General features: G+C 59.5%; 6 protein-coding genes across 7 annotated transcripts; 5 read left to right on the top strand and 1 right to left on the bottom strand.

Moving 5' to 3' along the window:
• On the top strand, nt 1-2,050 carry SDRG_01850. Of its 2 annotated transcripts, XM_008607401.1 has the most exons (6): nt 1-878; nt 925-1,095; nt 1,142-1,477; nt 1,531-1,626; nt 1,683-1,885; nt 1,965-2,050. In XM_008607401.1, exons 1-6 carry the CDS (start codon nt 108-110, stop codon nt 1,999-2,001), a joined length of 1,614 nt encoding a protein of 537 aa, XP_008605623.1. In that variant the 5' UTR covers nt 1-107; the 3' UTR covers nt 2,002-2,050. The 2 variants fall into 2 exon arrangements, with proteins under 2 accessions (XP_008605623.1, XP_008605624.1); XM_008607402.1 differs by having other exon boundaries at nt 1,683-2,050.
• Nucleotides 2,051-3,030: 980 nt separating this feature from the next.
• SDRG_01849 (hypothetical protein) lies at nt 3,031-3,794 on the top strand (the record flags this gene model as incomplete). Its single annotated transcript, XM_008607400.1, has 2 exons — nt 3,031-3,440; nt 3,491-3,794. The coding sequence occupies 2 exons, from the start codon at nt 3,031-3,033 to the stop codon at nt 3,792-3,794; spliced, it is 714 nt and encodes a 237-aa protein (XP_008605622.1).
• Nucleotides 3,795-3,840: 46 nt separating this feature from the next.
• On the top strand, nt 3,841-5,521 carry SDRG_01848 (hypothetical protein; the record flags this gene model as incomplete). The annotated part of the gene is made up of 8 exons (XM_008607399.1): nt 3,841-4,093; nt 4,147-4,244; nt 4,289-4,418; nt 4,467-4,672; nt 4,719-4,916; nt 4,960-5,092; nt 5,140-5,165; nt 5,213-5,521. The coding sequence occupies 8 exons, from the start codon at nt 3,841-3,843 to the stop codon at nt 5,519-5,521; spliced, it is 1,353 nt and encodes a 450-aa protein (XP_008605621.1).
• A 35-nt stretch (nt 5,522-5,556) lies between these two features.
• On the bottom strand, nt 5,557-7,842 carry SDRG_01847 (hypothetical protein; the record flags this gene model as incomplete). Its single annotated transcript, XM_008607398.1, has 7 exons — nt 7,680-7,842; nt 7,085-7,621; nt 6,899-7,024; nt 6,787-6,851; nt 6,576-6,753; nt 6,180-6,535; nt 5,557-6,130 (listed from the first exon to the last, which is right to left on the bottom strand). Exons 1-7 carry the CDS (start codon nt 7,815-7,817, stop codon nt 5,557-5,559), a joined length of 1,974 nt encoding a protein of 657 aa, XP_008605620.1. The 5' UTR covers nt 7,818-7,842.
• Nucleotides 7,843-8,026: 184 nt separating this feature from the next.
• SDRG_01846 (hypothetical protein) lies at nt 8,027-10,160 on the top strand. The gene is made up of 11 exons (XM_008607397.1): nt 8,027-8,101; nt 8,157-8,236; nt 8,282-8,318; nt 8,366-8,553; nt 8,603-8,674; nt 8,723-8,932; nt 8,978-9,073; nt 9,144-9,497; nt 9,553-9,624; nt 9,676-9,741; nt 9,785-10,160. Exons 1-11 carry the CDS (start codon nt 8,044-8,046, stop codon nt 10,103-10,105), a joined length of 1,554 nt encoding a protein of 517 aa, XP_008605619.1. The 5' UTR covers nt 8,027-8,043; the 3' UTR covers nt 10,106-10,160.
• Nucleotides 10,161-10,594: 434 nt separating this feature from the next.
• Nucleotides 10,595-10,921, top strand: SDRG_01845 (hypothetical protein; the record flags this gene model as incomplete). Its single annotated transcript, XM_008607396.1, has 1 exon — nt 10,595-10,921. Exon 1 carries the CDS (start codon nt 10,613-10,615, stop codon nt 10,919-10,921), a length of 309 nt encoding a protein of 102 aa, XP_008605618.1. The 5' UTR covers nt 10,595-10,612.
• Between the last annotated feature and the right edge of the window lie 74 nt (nt 10,922-10,995).

Genomic DNA, 10,995 nt, shown 5'->3' with positions numbered 1-10,995 from the left:
CTGCGTTCGAGGCTGCAGAAGCAAAAGCGCACGGTCTCGAAGGAGTGGTCGCTGAAGTTGTGGTGTTGCGTGTGACACTGGCTGCGCACGAGCTCTCGAGCGCTGAGATGGTCGCACAGATGCGCGCACTGGAGTCCAAGGTCGTTGAAGCCGAGCAAGAACGCGATGCTTTGCAGGAGAAGCTCGTTGGAGCTCGGGGCGAGCATGCTGCGTTCGAAGCCGAAGCCGAGGCGCAACACGTCGCTCTTGAGGGTCAACTTCACGACGCGATGGAGGCGCATAAGGCGGCGAACGACGAGCTTGCTCTGAGCGTCCAAGCTCTCGACGCCAAGTTGACCGAGTCGATGGCGGCCCACGACGCATCCAACGTTCAGCACCAGGCAACTGTCGACGCGCTCCAAGTGGCCATCGCACAGCACGTCGCAGAGCATGAGGCAGCGCTGGCAGCTCACACGGCGGCTATGGCTGCTCTTGAAGAGTTGCTAACCCAAGCCAAGGCTGGCCACGATGAGGCGCAAGCCAACTTGGATGCGGCCCACATCGCTCAGGCGACGGCTGTGGCCGAGCACCTCGCAACAGTCGCAGCTCTCGAAGCCAAGATGACCGAACACGCTGCCACCCACGACGCGGCGCTCACGCAGCACGCGACGTCGATGGAGTCGCTCGAAGTGCAGTCGGCCGCTCAGCTCGCCAAGATCTCGGCTTTGGAAGCTGCCGTGGCTGGTCTCGAGGCAGAGAAGGCGGCTCAGACGGAAGCTTGCACCGCACACTGCAGCGACCTTGCGCTTGCTCACGAGGCGGCTCAAACGCTCGAGGGTCAGCTCAAGGACCTCCACGCCGAGCTCGACCACGCCAAGGCTGAGCTTCAGACGACGACGGTGCGCCTTCCTATTGATGTGTTGCTGTCGCTGACAAGATTTGTAGGACACGATGACGGCCCACGCGGCCACGATTGCGACCTTGGAAGCGACGCTGCTCGTGACCGACGCCGCGCACACCGAAGCAATGGAAGCCAAGAACACCGAGTTGCAGCACGAAAGCGACGCGTTGAAGGCGGCGCTCCACGCCTGCGACACCAAGTCGACTGTGATTACGGTACGCTAATCTGCTCTCTAGTAGGTGTCTGATGTGAATGGTGTAGGAGCTTGAGACGTCGCTCGCCGACCAACACGCCAAGCTGGAGCAAGCAGAAGCCGACTACGCGTCGCTCGAAGCAGACTTGACGTCGCAACTTCACGCGCTCGAGGGCAGAGTGCACGACGAAGTGGCGGCCGCCGCTTTGCTCATGGCGCGCATTGCGGCCCTCGACGCCCAGCTCCAAGCATCGACGCTTGACAACAACCGGCTCGAAGCCGAACGCGCTGCGTGCGCTCACGACCTTGCCGACCGCCAAGCGCGCGTCGGCGTCCTCGAGGCCCAAGTGCTGGTGCTCGAGGCTCAAGTGCACTCGGCGGAGATCGAATCTGCTGCGACCGCGGTACGCTCGTCGTGGTCCTTCGGAATGTATCAAGCTCATACATTGCACTGTAGCAAACCCTCAAGGAACACACCCTCGCGCTTGCGACGGCCGACGCCAGCTACAAGCAGCTCCAAGAAGTGTATGCGACCAAGTCCACAATGGCTTTTGTACGTCGCCTCAAGCCGTCGTATGTTTCTGGTGCTCATGCGAACTTCATGTGCAGGAACTCAAGCTCCTCGTGGCCGAACGCGATTTCGAGATCAAGGCGCTCAAGTCGGAGCGCGACGGCTCCTCGCGCGCTCGCCTCGACTCGACGCAATCGTGGCGCTCGGGCTTTGGCGACCTCCCCGAACAGCTCGAAGAGGAAGTCAAGCAGCAGCAAGAGCTCACCAAGAAGATCCGACAGCTCGTGCTGCAGTGCCGTTGGTAAGACGTCTCGCCCGCGCCGGTCATTTCCCGTGGCTGCCCTCCGTGCCCGACATGTTGTATTGAACCCGATTGATAGGACGCTTGAAGACACTCCAGTCTCCAAGCCAGAATGAAGTGTATATAATTGCATGTAAAACATTTGGATTTTTGTACATCGAGCAACATCGTAGCAAGTTCTGCAGCCTAATCGACGATATACCATCAATCGTCTTTGCGTCTGGCGACAAGGATCGACGAGCCGAGGACGAAGCTTGGACACCAAGGCGATGAGTTCCACCGCGTCATTGGTCTCTGCTCGTGTGTAGCGGTCCTGTCTGCAACGGCGACAGCGTTCGTTGGACGCAGCTGCTGTGCGCAGTGGCGTCACCCGACGGATCTTGCATCGATCGGCGCTATATTCTGTGTCGGCACGTTATGGAAGCGTTCTGGTGCAGACTGCAGCTTCGACCGGTAGCTTCGACCGGCGATGCCATAGTAATAGCAGCAACTAGATGAATGCGGCGACGACGCGACGCGAGCTTGGATGCTGGTCGTCAATGGCTGGTGGCGCTTAAATATTGGCTGCATCTGAGACGTCGTGGACAGACATGGGAATCTCACCCGCGATCGCGCATTTCGCTGTCGATTCGTGCTGGATGGCGGCAGAGCCCCTCATCATTGCACCCAAGCAGTCTAAAAGCTCCGTGTCTTGTTGGAACGGGTCCATCCAGCGTTGCTGTTGCGGGTATGAGTCCTAATGGCGTTAGACACTAGTGCTGCATTGTGGCAGGCGCGGGTAAGTTGAAGCTGCGACCGTGTTGCTAGCGCTCCTGCGCGTAGAGTCACCTCGCGCGCGCCGCTTTGAGTGGCAACCACCGCCACGTCGTGGGCGACTACCCTTCCGAAAGCATGTCGCCTGTCATCGGCATAAGCGCGTCATCGCGTGACATACCGCTGCGTTCAACAAGCCGACTTGTCCTTTTTTAAATATTTCCGACGTGCCAACAGCAATGTGGGCATAATATTATTGTATTCGGGCCATTAAGCTCGGTGTTTGTATTGCGTTGCCGCTCGAATTAAAATACAAATCAGATCTGGGCCCGTGGTTTCGAAAAACACGTGGCAGCACCAACCGAGATTGCCCTTTGCCACAATCAATCGCCATGCGCTGCGCCGTGTGCAAGAAGGACCAGGCGTCCAAGCAGTGCAGCCGCTGCGCCCGCGCGTCGTACTGCAGCCGCGAGTGCCAAGTGCGCCACTGGAATGCTGGCCATAAGAAGGTTTGTGCCGCCAAGCCCCTTGTCCTCTTCCCGCCCGAGGCCGGTCTCCCGCCACTGTACCCTGGTCCGCCGGGCTGGCTCAAAAACCCAACCGAGTTTCTCGAGCGCGCAGCGGGCGACCTTCCGTTCATGCCAACGCTTGGTCAAGAATACGTCGACGTTCGGGACCGCGCTCGGTACGTACGGTACCTCCGGCACCACTACAAGAAGCTCCCGTGCGGCTTGACGACGGCGATTGCATTCCGCGACCACGTGCAAAACTTCAAGCAAGTGGGGTTTGACCTCGAGACGCTGTACATGTCGCGACCTCCTGGTGATCCATTTACGATGTGGCGATTTCTAGGCGACCGGCCGGCGTCACGGACGAAGGCCAGTGGACGTATGAAGTGCTCGTCTCGGTGCTCGGGATCCCCGCGCTCTTACCGACACCGCTGCGGCCAGAGCTGCCGTATTTGATTCCTCGCTGCTCCGTGTGCCGCGTCGAGTGTACGAGCGAGTGCGCTTGCGGCACACACTTTTGCTCGCGCGACTGCCAGCGCGCGCACATGAAGCGCCATTTGCGGTCCTGCGACGCCAAGCGCAAGCAGTTTGCATACGCAACGCAGCTCACGGCCAAGTACTGGGAGCTCCGCAGTCAGCGCACGTAGTAAAATTAAATAGAAACGTCTCGTGGAACGCCAACTTGGAGGAGCCATGGCAGAGCCCAAGCCGGCGAGCATGTTTAGCCTCATCCAGCGCATCAGCGGGGCCGGCGATGGCAGCGGCAACGGTGACGGTCCGCACGATGATGACGATGATGACGACGAGGACGACGAAGACGAAGACGACGAGGACGACAAGCTGGCCTTTATTGAGGAGAACCCGCCGCTGGCTGCGATCCTCGACAAGTGGTGGCAGAGCTGCCTCACGCTGCTCGATGGCGACCGCAACGGCACGATCGAGCGCGGTGGGTTCTGATGCAACATGCAACCATTAACACTCGGGTCGTCGTCGGTGTAGACGAATATGTCAACTTGTACAAACGGCTCATTTTCGGTACGTCGCGCATGTACGGGAAGAAAGCCCAGCTGAGCGACGACATTGATGCGCTCATCGAGGTTTGCGTCAGCGCACTCGAGTGTACACGAGTGTAGATGCGTAGGAAGACTGGCAGCGCGACAGTGGCGGATTGATCTCGATGGACAAGCACCGGTTTTGCATCTCCATCTACGAGCTCGCCGAGGTGTGGGCGCGCGGCCAAAAGGTCAAGGCGTACGTCACCTATCTCACAGGTAATAGCTTCTATCTCGTTGAGTATGTCAAGTTACACCACGTACCAGAGCTCCACGAGTGGGTGTTTGTCAAGTTTGCCGACGACACTCCAAAGCCAGCCAAGAAGACACCGCGGTCATCGACGAAACCATCCAAGACGCCCAAGCCCAAGACGCCGCCACCGGCCAAGACACCGCCACCGGCCAAGACGCCGCCACCCGCCAAGACACCGCGTTCTTCGGGCACCAAACGGCCAAGCTCGAAACCAACACCTGTACGTTGTCTTTGGCGCGCTTGCGTGTACGAGGCTGCATCGCTAGCAAGCCGACATTCTCATTCTCGCGTCGCCCGTCGTGGAGGATCCGCCAACGGATGTGCCTTCGGCTCCGGTGGTGGTCGTTGTCGCCGACCTGATCGAGCCACCGACGATTCCAATGCCCGAGCCACAGCCGCCGACCGTCGACACGCCAAGCCTCGTGAAAGCCAGCAACTCGGTCGAAGCTCGCATCGCACTCCAAGTCGCTTCCCATCATACATGCAATGCAGACGTGTCTATGGTAGGACCGCATCGAGGCGTGCCAAACGCTCTTGCAGCCGCTCGCGCGCGTCTCGGAGATCGCGTGGCTTCGCTGCACCGCGCGGGAGGCCGAGGGCGTCCTCTCCGACAGTTTGATCACCGCACTAGAAATCACCGGTACTTCTGCACTTCGCCAGTATATATATCAATTATCTCGAGTATAGAGCTCGGCGAACACGTCTGTGAAAAGGTAGACATGTATCGGTGGCGACCCTACCCCTACAGCCGACGAACTAGCTCCGACGGGCTATTCTGTCAGCCGAGACCGCCCATATCCAAGACCTCACCGCGTACGTGGACGACGCCGAGCGCGACGTGCACTTGTACATAGCACTCGTGACCGAACTCGCCAAAGACGCGCCCCAAACAAAGTCGCCCGTGAAAAAGAAGAAGCAACTGCGGCCGCCCAAGCCCACACCGGTGCATGGCCCGACGCACCACGAGCTGTGCTTTGGTGCGCACACCCCGTCGTTCGACTTGCCGTCGATGCAGACGTACGCTTCACGCGTCGCCCCGTCGTACGCTGCATACAAGTCGAAGTGCTGAAATAAATACACACTCGATATGTATACCCGACGATGCTACTCGGCGCCATCGAGGCGGGCGCGAAGCGTCTCCCACGCGACGCGCGACTCGGTGCTGAGCGTGCGGAGGTCCTCGCAGCACTTGGCGAGGCTCCGTGCGACAAAGATCGACCGCGTCGGCTCGAGCTCCTTGAGCTGCCCGACGACGCTCGCCTTGAGCGCGTCCAGCGTCGTCTTGGCAGTGGGCAGTTTCGAGAGGGCATCGTCACGCAGACTCACGTCCGGGCCGTGGAGCGCACTCTCGAGCCCTTCGACCGCCTCCTGTTTGACTTTGACGCGGCCAAATGCCTCTTCGATCGCGCCCAACTGCAGCACCTGCATGCGCAGCGTCTCCTGCACCGCGTGCTCCGACATGTCGGCGACGCCGCCGAAGTCCGCGCCCATGCCCCGCAGCTCGCCTTCGACGCGCGCCTGGAACGTATACAACGACTGGCTGCGCTTGACGATGCCGTCGTCAAGCTTGACCATCCGCCCGAGGAGGTGGCCTAGTTCCGAGAGCTCGGTCGCTTGCTTGCGCTGGCCGCGCAGCGAGATCTCGCCCTTCTCGACCGCCTTCTCATACATGTGGCAACTACATAGGACGAGGATGAGTCCCATACGGGCTGCTGCGGGGCCTGTACAGTTGCTCGTAGCTCTTGCGCCGCAATTGCAACCACGCGTGCTCGCTGTCGACTTCAAGGAGCGCGTCGTCGTCACCGAGACCTGCCGTCGTCGTCACGAGCTTGGCTGCGCTCGACGTCAGCGAGCTCACGGCGCCCCACGCCCACTGGCCTGTCGACGCGCCGGTGCGCAACCACGACGACGAGTGGACCTTCTTGGGCTTGGGTGGCGCGGCAACGACCACGTCCGACGCCAACGCGACGGGTGCTTTGGCGAGTTTGTACTTTTCGAGCTCTTCGGTTGAGAAGAGAAGGAAGGCGCGGACATCGTCGCCGCGGCTGAGCACCGGATTGCGGAGGATCTCGCGCAAGAACGCCTAACGATGTATGCCACGAGCCATTCCGAGAGCCGAGTACCTGCAGCGACCGCATCCTCTCGTTGACAAAGTCGGCGTGGCCGTTGAAAAAGGTCTTGCCGGGCAGGAATGGCACGAAGAGGCCAGGGTACTCGACGCAGAGCGCGTCATGGAGCCAGCCAAAGTCGCTGTACCGGCGGTAGACGCGGACCGAAGCGTTGGCTTGCGTCAAGTTGACGCTCATTTGGAGGCCGTACCCGAGCTTGGGCGACGAGTAGATCCAGTCGCGCGCCGCCAGCATCGAGTCCATGGCACCGTTTTCATTCGCAATGCAAATCTAGACCAACGTCAAGAGGTAAGAACATTTGGCGGATGCGTATGTACCACAGTGTAGCGCGTGTATGGGAGGAGCCATGAGCCGACTGTGATGGGATCGCACACCAGTACGACCATCCGCGTTGGGTCTTGCTTGCCCGAGTGCAGCAAAAGCTGCGACTTGACACGGTCGACCTACAAACATCACCATGACGCTTCGTGACACAAATGAACGACAAACAAGGTGATGCGTACCTGGGCTTGGAGCGCATTGGCCTTGGATTCGAGGTCGGCCGCGATCGCTGACGACGTGCTCGCGTCCTTCTTGATCTGCTGGAGCTGCAGCGCGTCGAGCTGCAATTGCCGCTTGAGGTCGTCCGTTTCGTTCTGCAGCTTCTCCGCCAGCGAGATGGCGTCGCGGGCACCGCGCTGCGCGGCCTCGGCGGCTTCCAGCGCGGCTTGGCGCTCGCGTGCGTTCAAAGTGACTTGCTGCTGCAGCGCGCGGGCGTGGTCCGCGGCTTGGTCGGCCTTTTGCTGAGCGATCTGCGCCGCCTGCTCGGCCTCGCGCGCAATCGTTTCCTTTTCCCTGATGATTCCATCGCTTTGGGCGCGAAAGGCCGCGAGTCGCTCCGACGTCCATTGCTCAAGCTCGTCGCGGATCCGGAGCACTTCAAAGTTCTTTGGGAGGCCGTCGCGGCCCACCAGCGTCTCGCGCCGACAGCTAGGACATGTAATGATGTTGGTGCCCGAGTGGCCATGGCTTGCGGTCGTGGCCCACCCGCCGAGGCACGACTACCACGCAGTCCATGAAGCCGAGGTCATCGTGACGCGAGCGTATCTTGGTGCGTACCTGGCAGAACGTGTGGCCGCAGCTCAGGAGGCGGGGCGTATGGGTCTCGGTGTTGTCGTACGGCAGGTTGCAGATCTCGCACTCGAGGCTGCTGTACAGCATCTCCTTCCACTCGTCGTCGCTCGTCGGCGTCGCCATACTCGGCTCGCGTTTCACAGAGAACAAGCCAAACTCATAAAATAGCCTGGCACCAAACTTGGTGTTTGTATGCGAACGGGCGGCGGTCGTTTTCACGCCTCTCCATACATTTATCGAGTGAAAATAAAACGTCCATCATTGTATGCGCGTCGCCGGCCCAACTCCGGGATTCGAATCCCGGACCGACCATGGGAAATTTCAATGGACTTGCAAAACGCGATTTAGCATGGCCGACAAGAAGAAGACGGACCTCCTCCGGGCCAACTCGGACTTCAAGCAGCTCGGTACGGCCATGAAGCGCAGGAAGCGCGTGCGATCATGCGTATCGCATTGGTGTAGAGAAGATGCTGGATGCGAAGGACGCCAAGCGCGACGCCAAGAAGTCGCCGCCCATGAGCCTATTGAAGCCGGACCTTGCGGTGCGCAGCCACATATGCCTCATCATTCATTGGCATGGTGTGTAGGCTGGCATGGAGAAGCTGTCGCTGACGCCGGAAGAAGGTAGCGTGCCATTTGACATCCATGCAACGATCTCATGCCGCCTATAGACAAGGCGCTTCGGAAGCAAAAGAAGAAGGAAGCCATGGGTGCGCAGACGTTCGAGAAGAAGGCCAAGCTCTCCAAGGAAGAGCGTCGTCTTCTTCAGGAACAGCAGCGTGCGGCCAAGGCCGGTGGCCCGGCCAAACCGGCTGTCAAGCCGTCGACGGCGCCGACGCCGCCCACGGCGCGCATGCAGGTATCACCAATCATCCCTCATGCTCCCACACGTCCTTATATGTATCTAGTACGACGACCCGAAGAAGGTCGCTCGGTACTCGAAGGGCTCGGTCATCCAGCGCACGCAGGCGCAAAAGCAGGTAGATCCAAGACACGTGCAACCTCATTGGCTCATGCACGCGCGACAGGTGACGCTCTTCTCGCACCTGCCGCAGTACGAGCGCGAGAGCTCGCTCTCGCTCAACGTCGGCTTCTCCAAGACTGAGATCCACCCGGCAATCCTCTCGCTCGGGCTCAAATACGCCGAAGGCAAGATCGCCGGCGGGAACGCGCGCTGCATCGCGATGCTCACGGCCTTCCAGGAGGTCATCAAGGACTACCACGCGCCGCCCGACAAGGTCCCCTGGTCTCAACTGTCTCTTGCTCAAACATGTGCGCGCTAGGGTCTGCGCCGTGATCTGGACAAGTCGCTGCGACCGCTCATCCAGTTCCTCATCGACTGTCGCCCGCACAGCATTGGCATGGGCAACGCCATTCGTGTACGTTAGTGCATCTCTCAGATGTGAATCTGATTGTCTCAGATGTGGATCTGATGGCGGCTGCTTCTAGTACGTCCGCAACGTGATTGCGACGATTGACGTGACCAAGAACGACGAAGAAGCGAAGGAGCTCATCATCGACGAGATTGACCAGTTCATCCAGCACCGCATTCTGCTTGCGATGAAGGCCGTCACCAAGCTCTCGTGCTCCAAGATCGTCGACGGCGACGTCATTCTGACGTACGCGCGCTCGGAGGTGCTCGAGTCGCTCCTCAAGGAGGCCCACGACTTGAAGACCAAGTTCCGCGTCATCGTGGTCGACTCGCGCCCGCACTTTGAGGGCAAGAAGCTCCTCCGCGCGCTCGCCACGCATGGCCTTCCGTGCTCGTACATCCACATCAACGCGCTCTCGTACGTGATGAAGGTGCGTCATCGGTTGAAAGCTTGATAGTTTTTGGTTGACACTTGGGTCTCTGTAGCAAGTCACCAAGGTGTTTTTGGGCGCGTCGGCCTTTATGAGCAACGGCGCGGCCGTCGCGCGTGTCGGCACGGTGCGCCTCCTCTTGGTCTAGTCCATTGTTGGCCCACGCTCCTGAGGGTAGGCGCTCTGTGCGATGACGGCGCACGAGTTTAACGTCCCGGTCCTCTTTTGCTGCGAGACGTACAAGGTATACAACGCGTCGAGTGGAGGTGGCTCATGCATTTGCCCAGTTTTCCGACCGCGTGCAAATGGACTCGATCACGCACAACGAGCTGCGCGACCCGGACGAGCTCATCTCGTCGTATGCGACCGAGACGAACGCCGACCGCCTGAACCGCCCCAAGTCGCAGCAGGCCGAGGACCACCCGCACGTGCTCGCTGATTGGCGCGACCTCCCGAACCTCAAGCTCTTGAACTTGATTTACGACTTGACGCCCATGGAGTACGTGACGACGGTCGTGACGGAGATTGGCATGATCCCGCCCACGTCGATTCCCGCCATCATCCGCGAGTACCGGAAAGAAACGAGCAACGACGACCAGATGCCATAGGAAAAGCCGCCTTTTCAACGCGAATCTACTTCGACCTCTTGCATCGACTCTGTGTCTCTTCCCTTGCTGCCGACTAGTATGTAGGGACGCTAGACGGAGCGCTACTCGAGTTTCAATGCAATTTCGAAGCCAACGACAGTGCAGACCAATACCGAAAACACATAGAAACAAGCAAAATGCATCCAAGCCCAAGCTGCTTGGAGCTATTGTACTCGGCACGGGCTGCGTCAAGGCATATGCGAGTCGTCCATGGCAGTCCGAAGCCGACAACGAAGAAGAGGTCGCCGAGGACGAGGACGAGGATGAGAATGAGAATGCGGACGAGTAAATGTTGCAAGACGCAGCCATATTGTCGTCGTGATTGAAATATATTATAATTCTATACACCCCTTTTCCAGATGCAACTTTGATACATTGAAATTTTGTTGACAAGATTGCTGACTTTGTGTTCGAATTTTGAAAAGGCTTTAGACATGGCAGACCGTGCGACTTGGTGCAGAAAGTCTGATGAGCCTCATGATGTCGGATGCATTAGGACACCCAACGTCGCCACGAGTCGTGTTCAGCCCGCGGAAGGCGCTTGCGCGGCTGCAGGTGCAACCCGCACCGTCGTCTGCGCTCGGAGCACTCGCCGAGTCGGAGAAGGACGCGGTCATTCTCTACTTGCTCCAGAAGGTCCGCGATCAGCAGGCGATGCAAGACGCCACCATCAAGTTTGGCGAGCAGGTCGCGGCCCAACTCGTGCTCGAGCAGGTGTCCGCGATATTACTTTTTGATTTCTCTTTACCATCGTCGCGAATAGCATCGAGCGGCTGAAGCCCACGAAGCGACCGTCCGAGAGCTCCAGGACCAGCTACATGCCGCCGTGCACGACCACCCCGAGGTCCGTC

The sequence above is a fragment of the Saprolegnia diclina genome (assembly GCF_000281045.1).
Source record: "Saprolegnia diclina VS20 unplaced genomic scaffold supercont1.4, whole genome shotgun sequence".
Taxonomy (NCBI): Eukaryota; Oomycota; class Saprolegniomycetes; order Saprolegniales; family Saprolegniaceae; genus Saprolegnia; species Saprolegnia diclina.
The sequence above is the reverse complement of the archived record's forward strand: the minus strand, read 5'-3'. Positions and strand labels throughout refer to the sequence as shown.

What these genes read in the sequence shown, in the direction of transcription:
- SDRG_01850 (XM_008607401.1), top strand. Translation starts at nt 108, where the DNA reads ATGGTCGCACAGATGCGCGCACTGGAGTCCAAGGTCGTTGAAGCCGAG. An exon ending in CTGAGCTTCAGACGACGACG is followed by an intron (nt 879 to 924) that starts GTGCGCCTTCCT and finishes CAAGATTTGTAG; the next exon opens with GACACGATGACGGCCCACGC. An exon ending in CTCGTGCTGCAGTGCCGTTG is followed by an intron (nt 1,886 to 1,964) that starts GTAAGACGTCTC and finishes CCCGATTGATAG; the next exon opens with GACGCTTGAAGACACTCCAG.
- SDRG_01846 (XM_008607397.1), top strand. Translation starts at nt 8,044, where the DNA reads ATGGCCGACAAGAAGAAGACGGACCTCCTCCGGGCCAACTCGGACTTC. An exon ending in CGCCCACGGCGCGCATGCAG is followed by an intron (nt 8,554 to 8,602) that starts GTATCACCAATC and finishes ATATGTATCTAG; the next exon opens with TACGACGACCCGAAGAAGGT. An exon ending in TTTGCTGCGAGACGTACAAG is followed by an intron (nt 9,742 to 9,784) that starts GTATACAACGCG and finishes GCATTTGCCCAG; the next exon opens with TTTTCCGACCGCGTGCAAAT.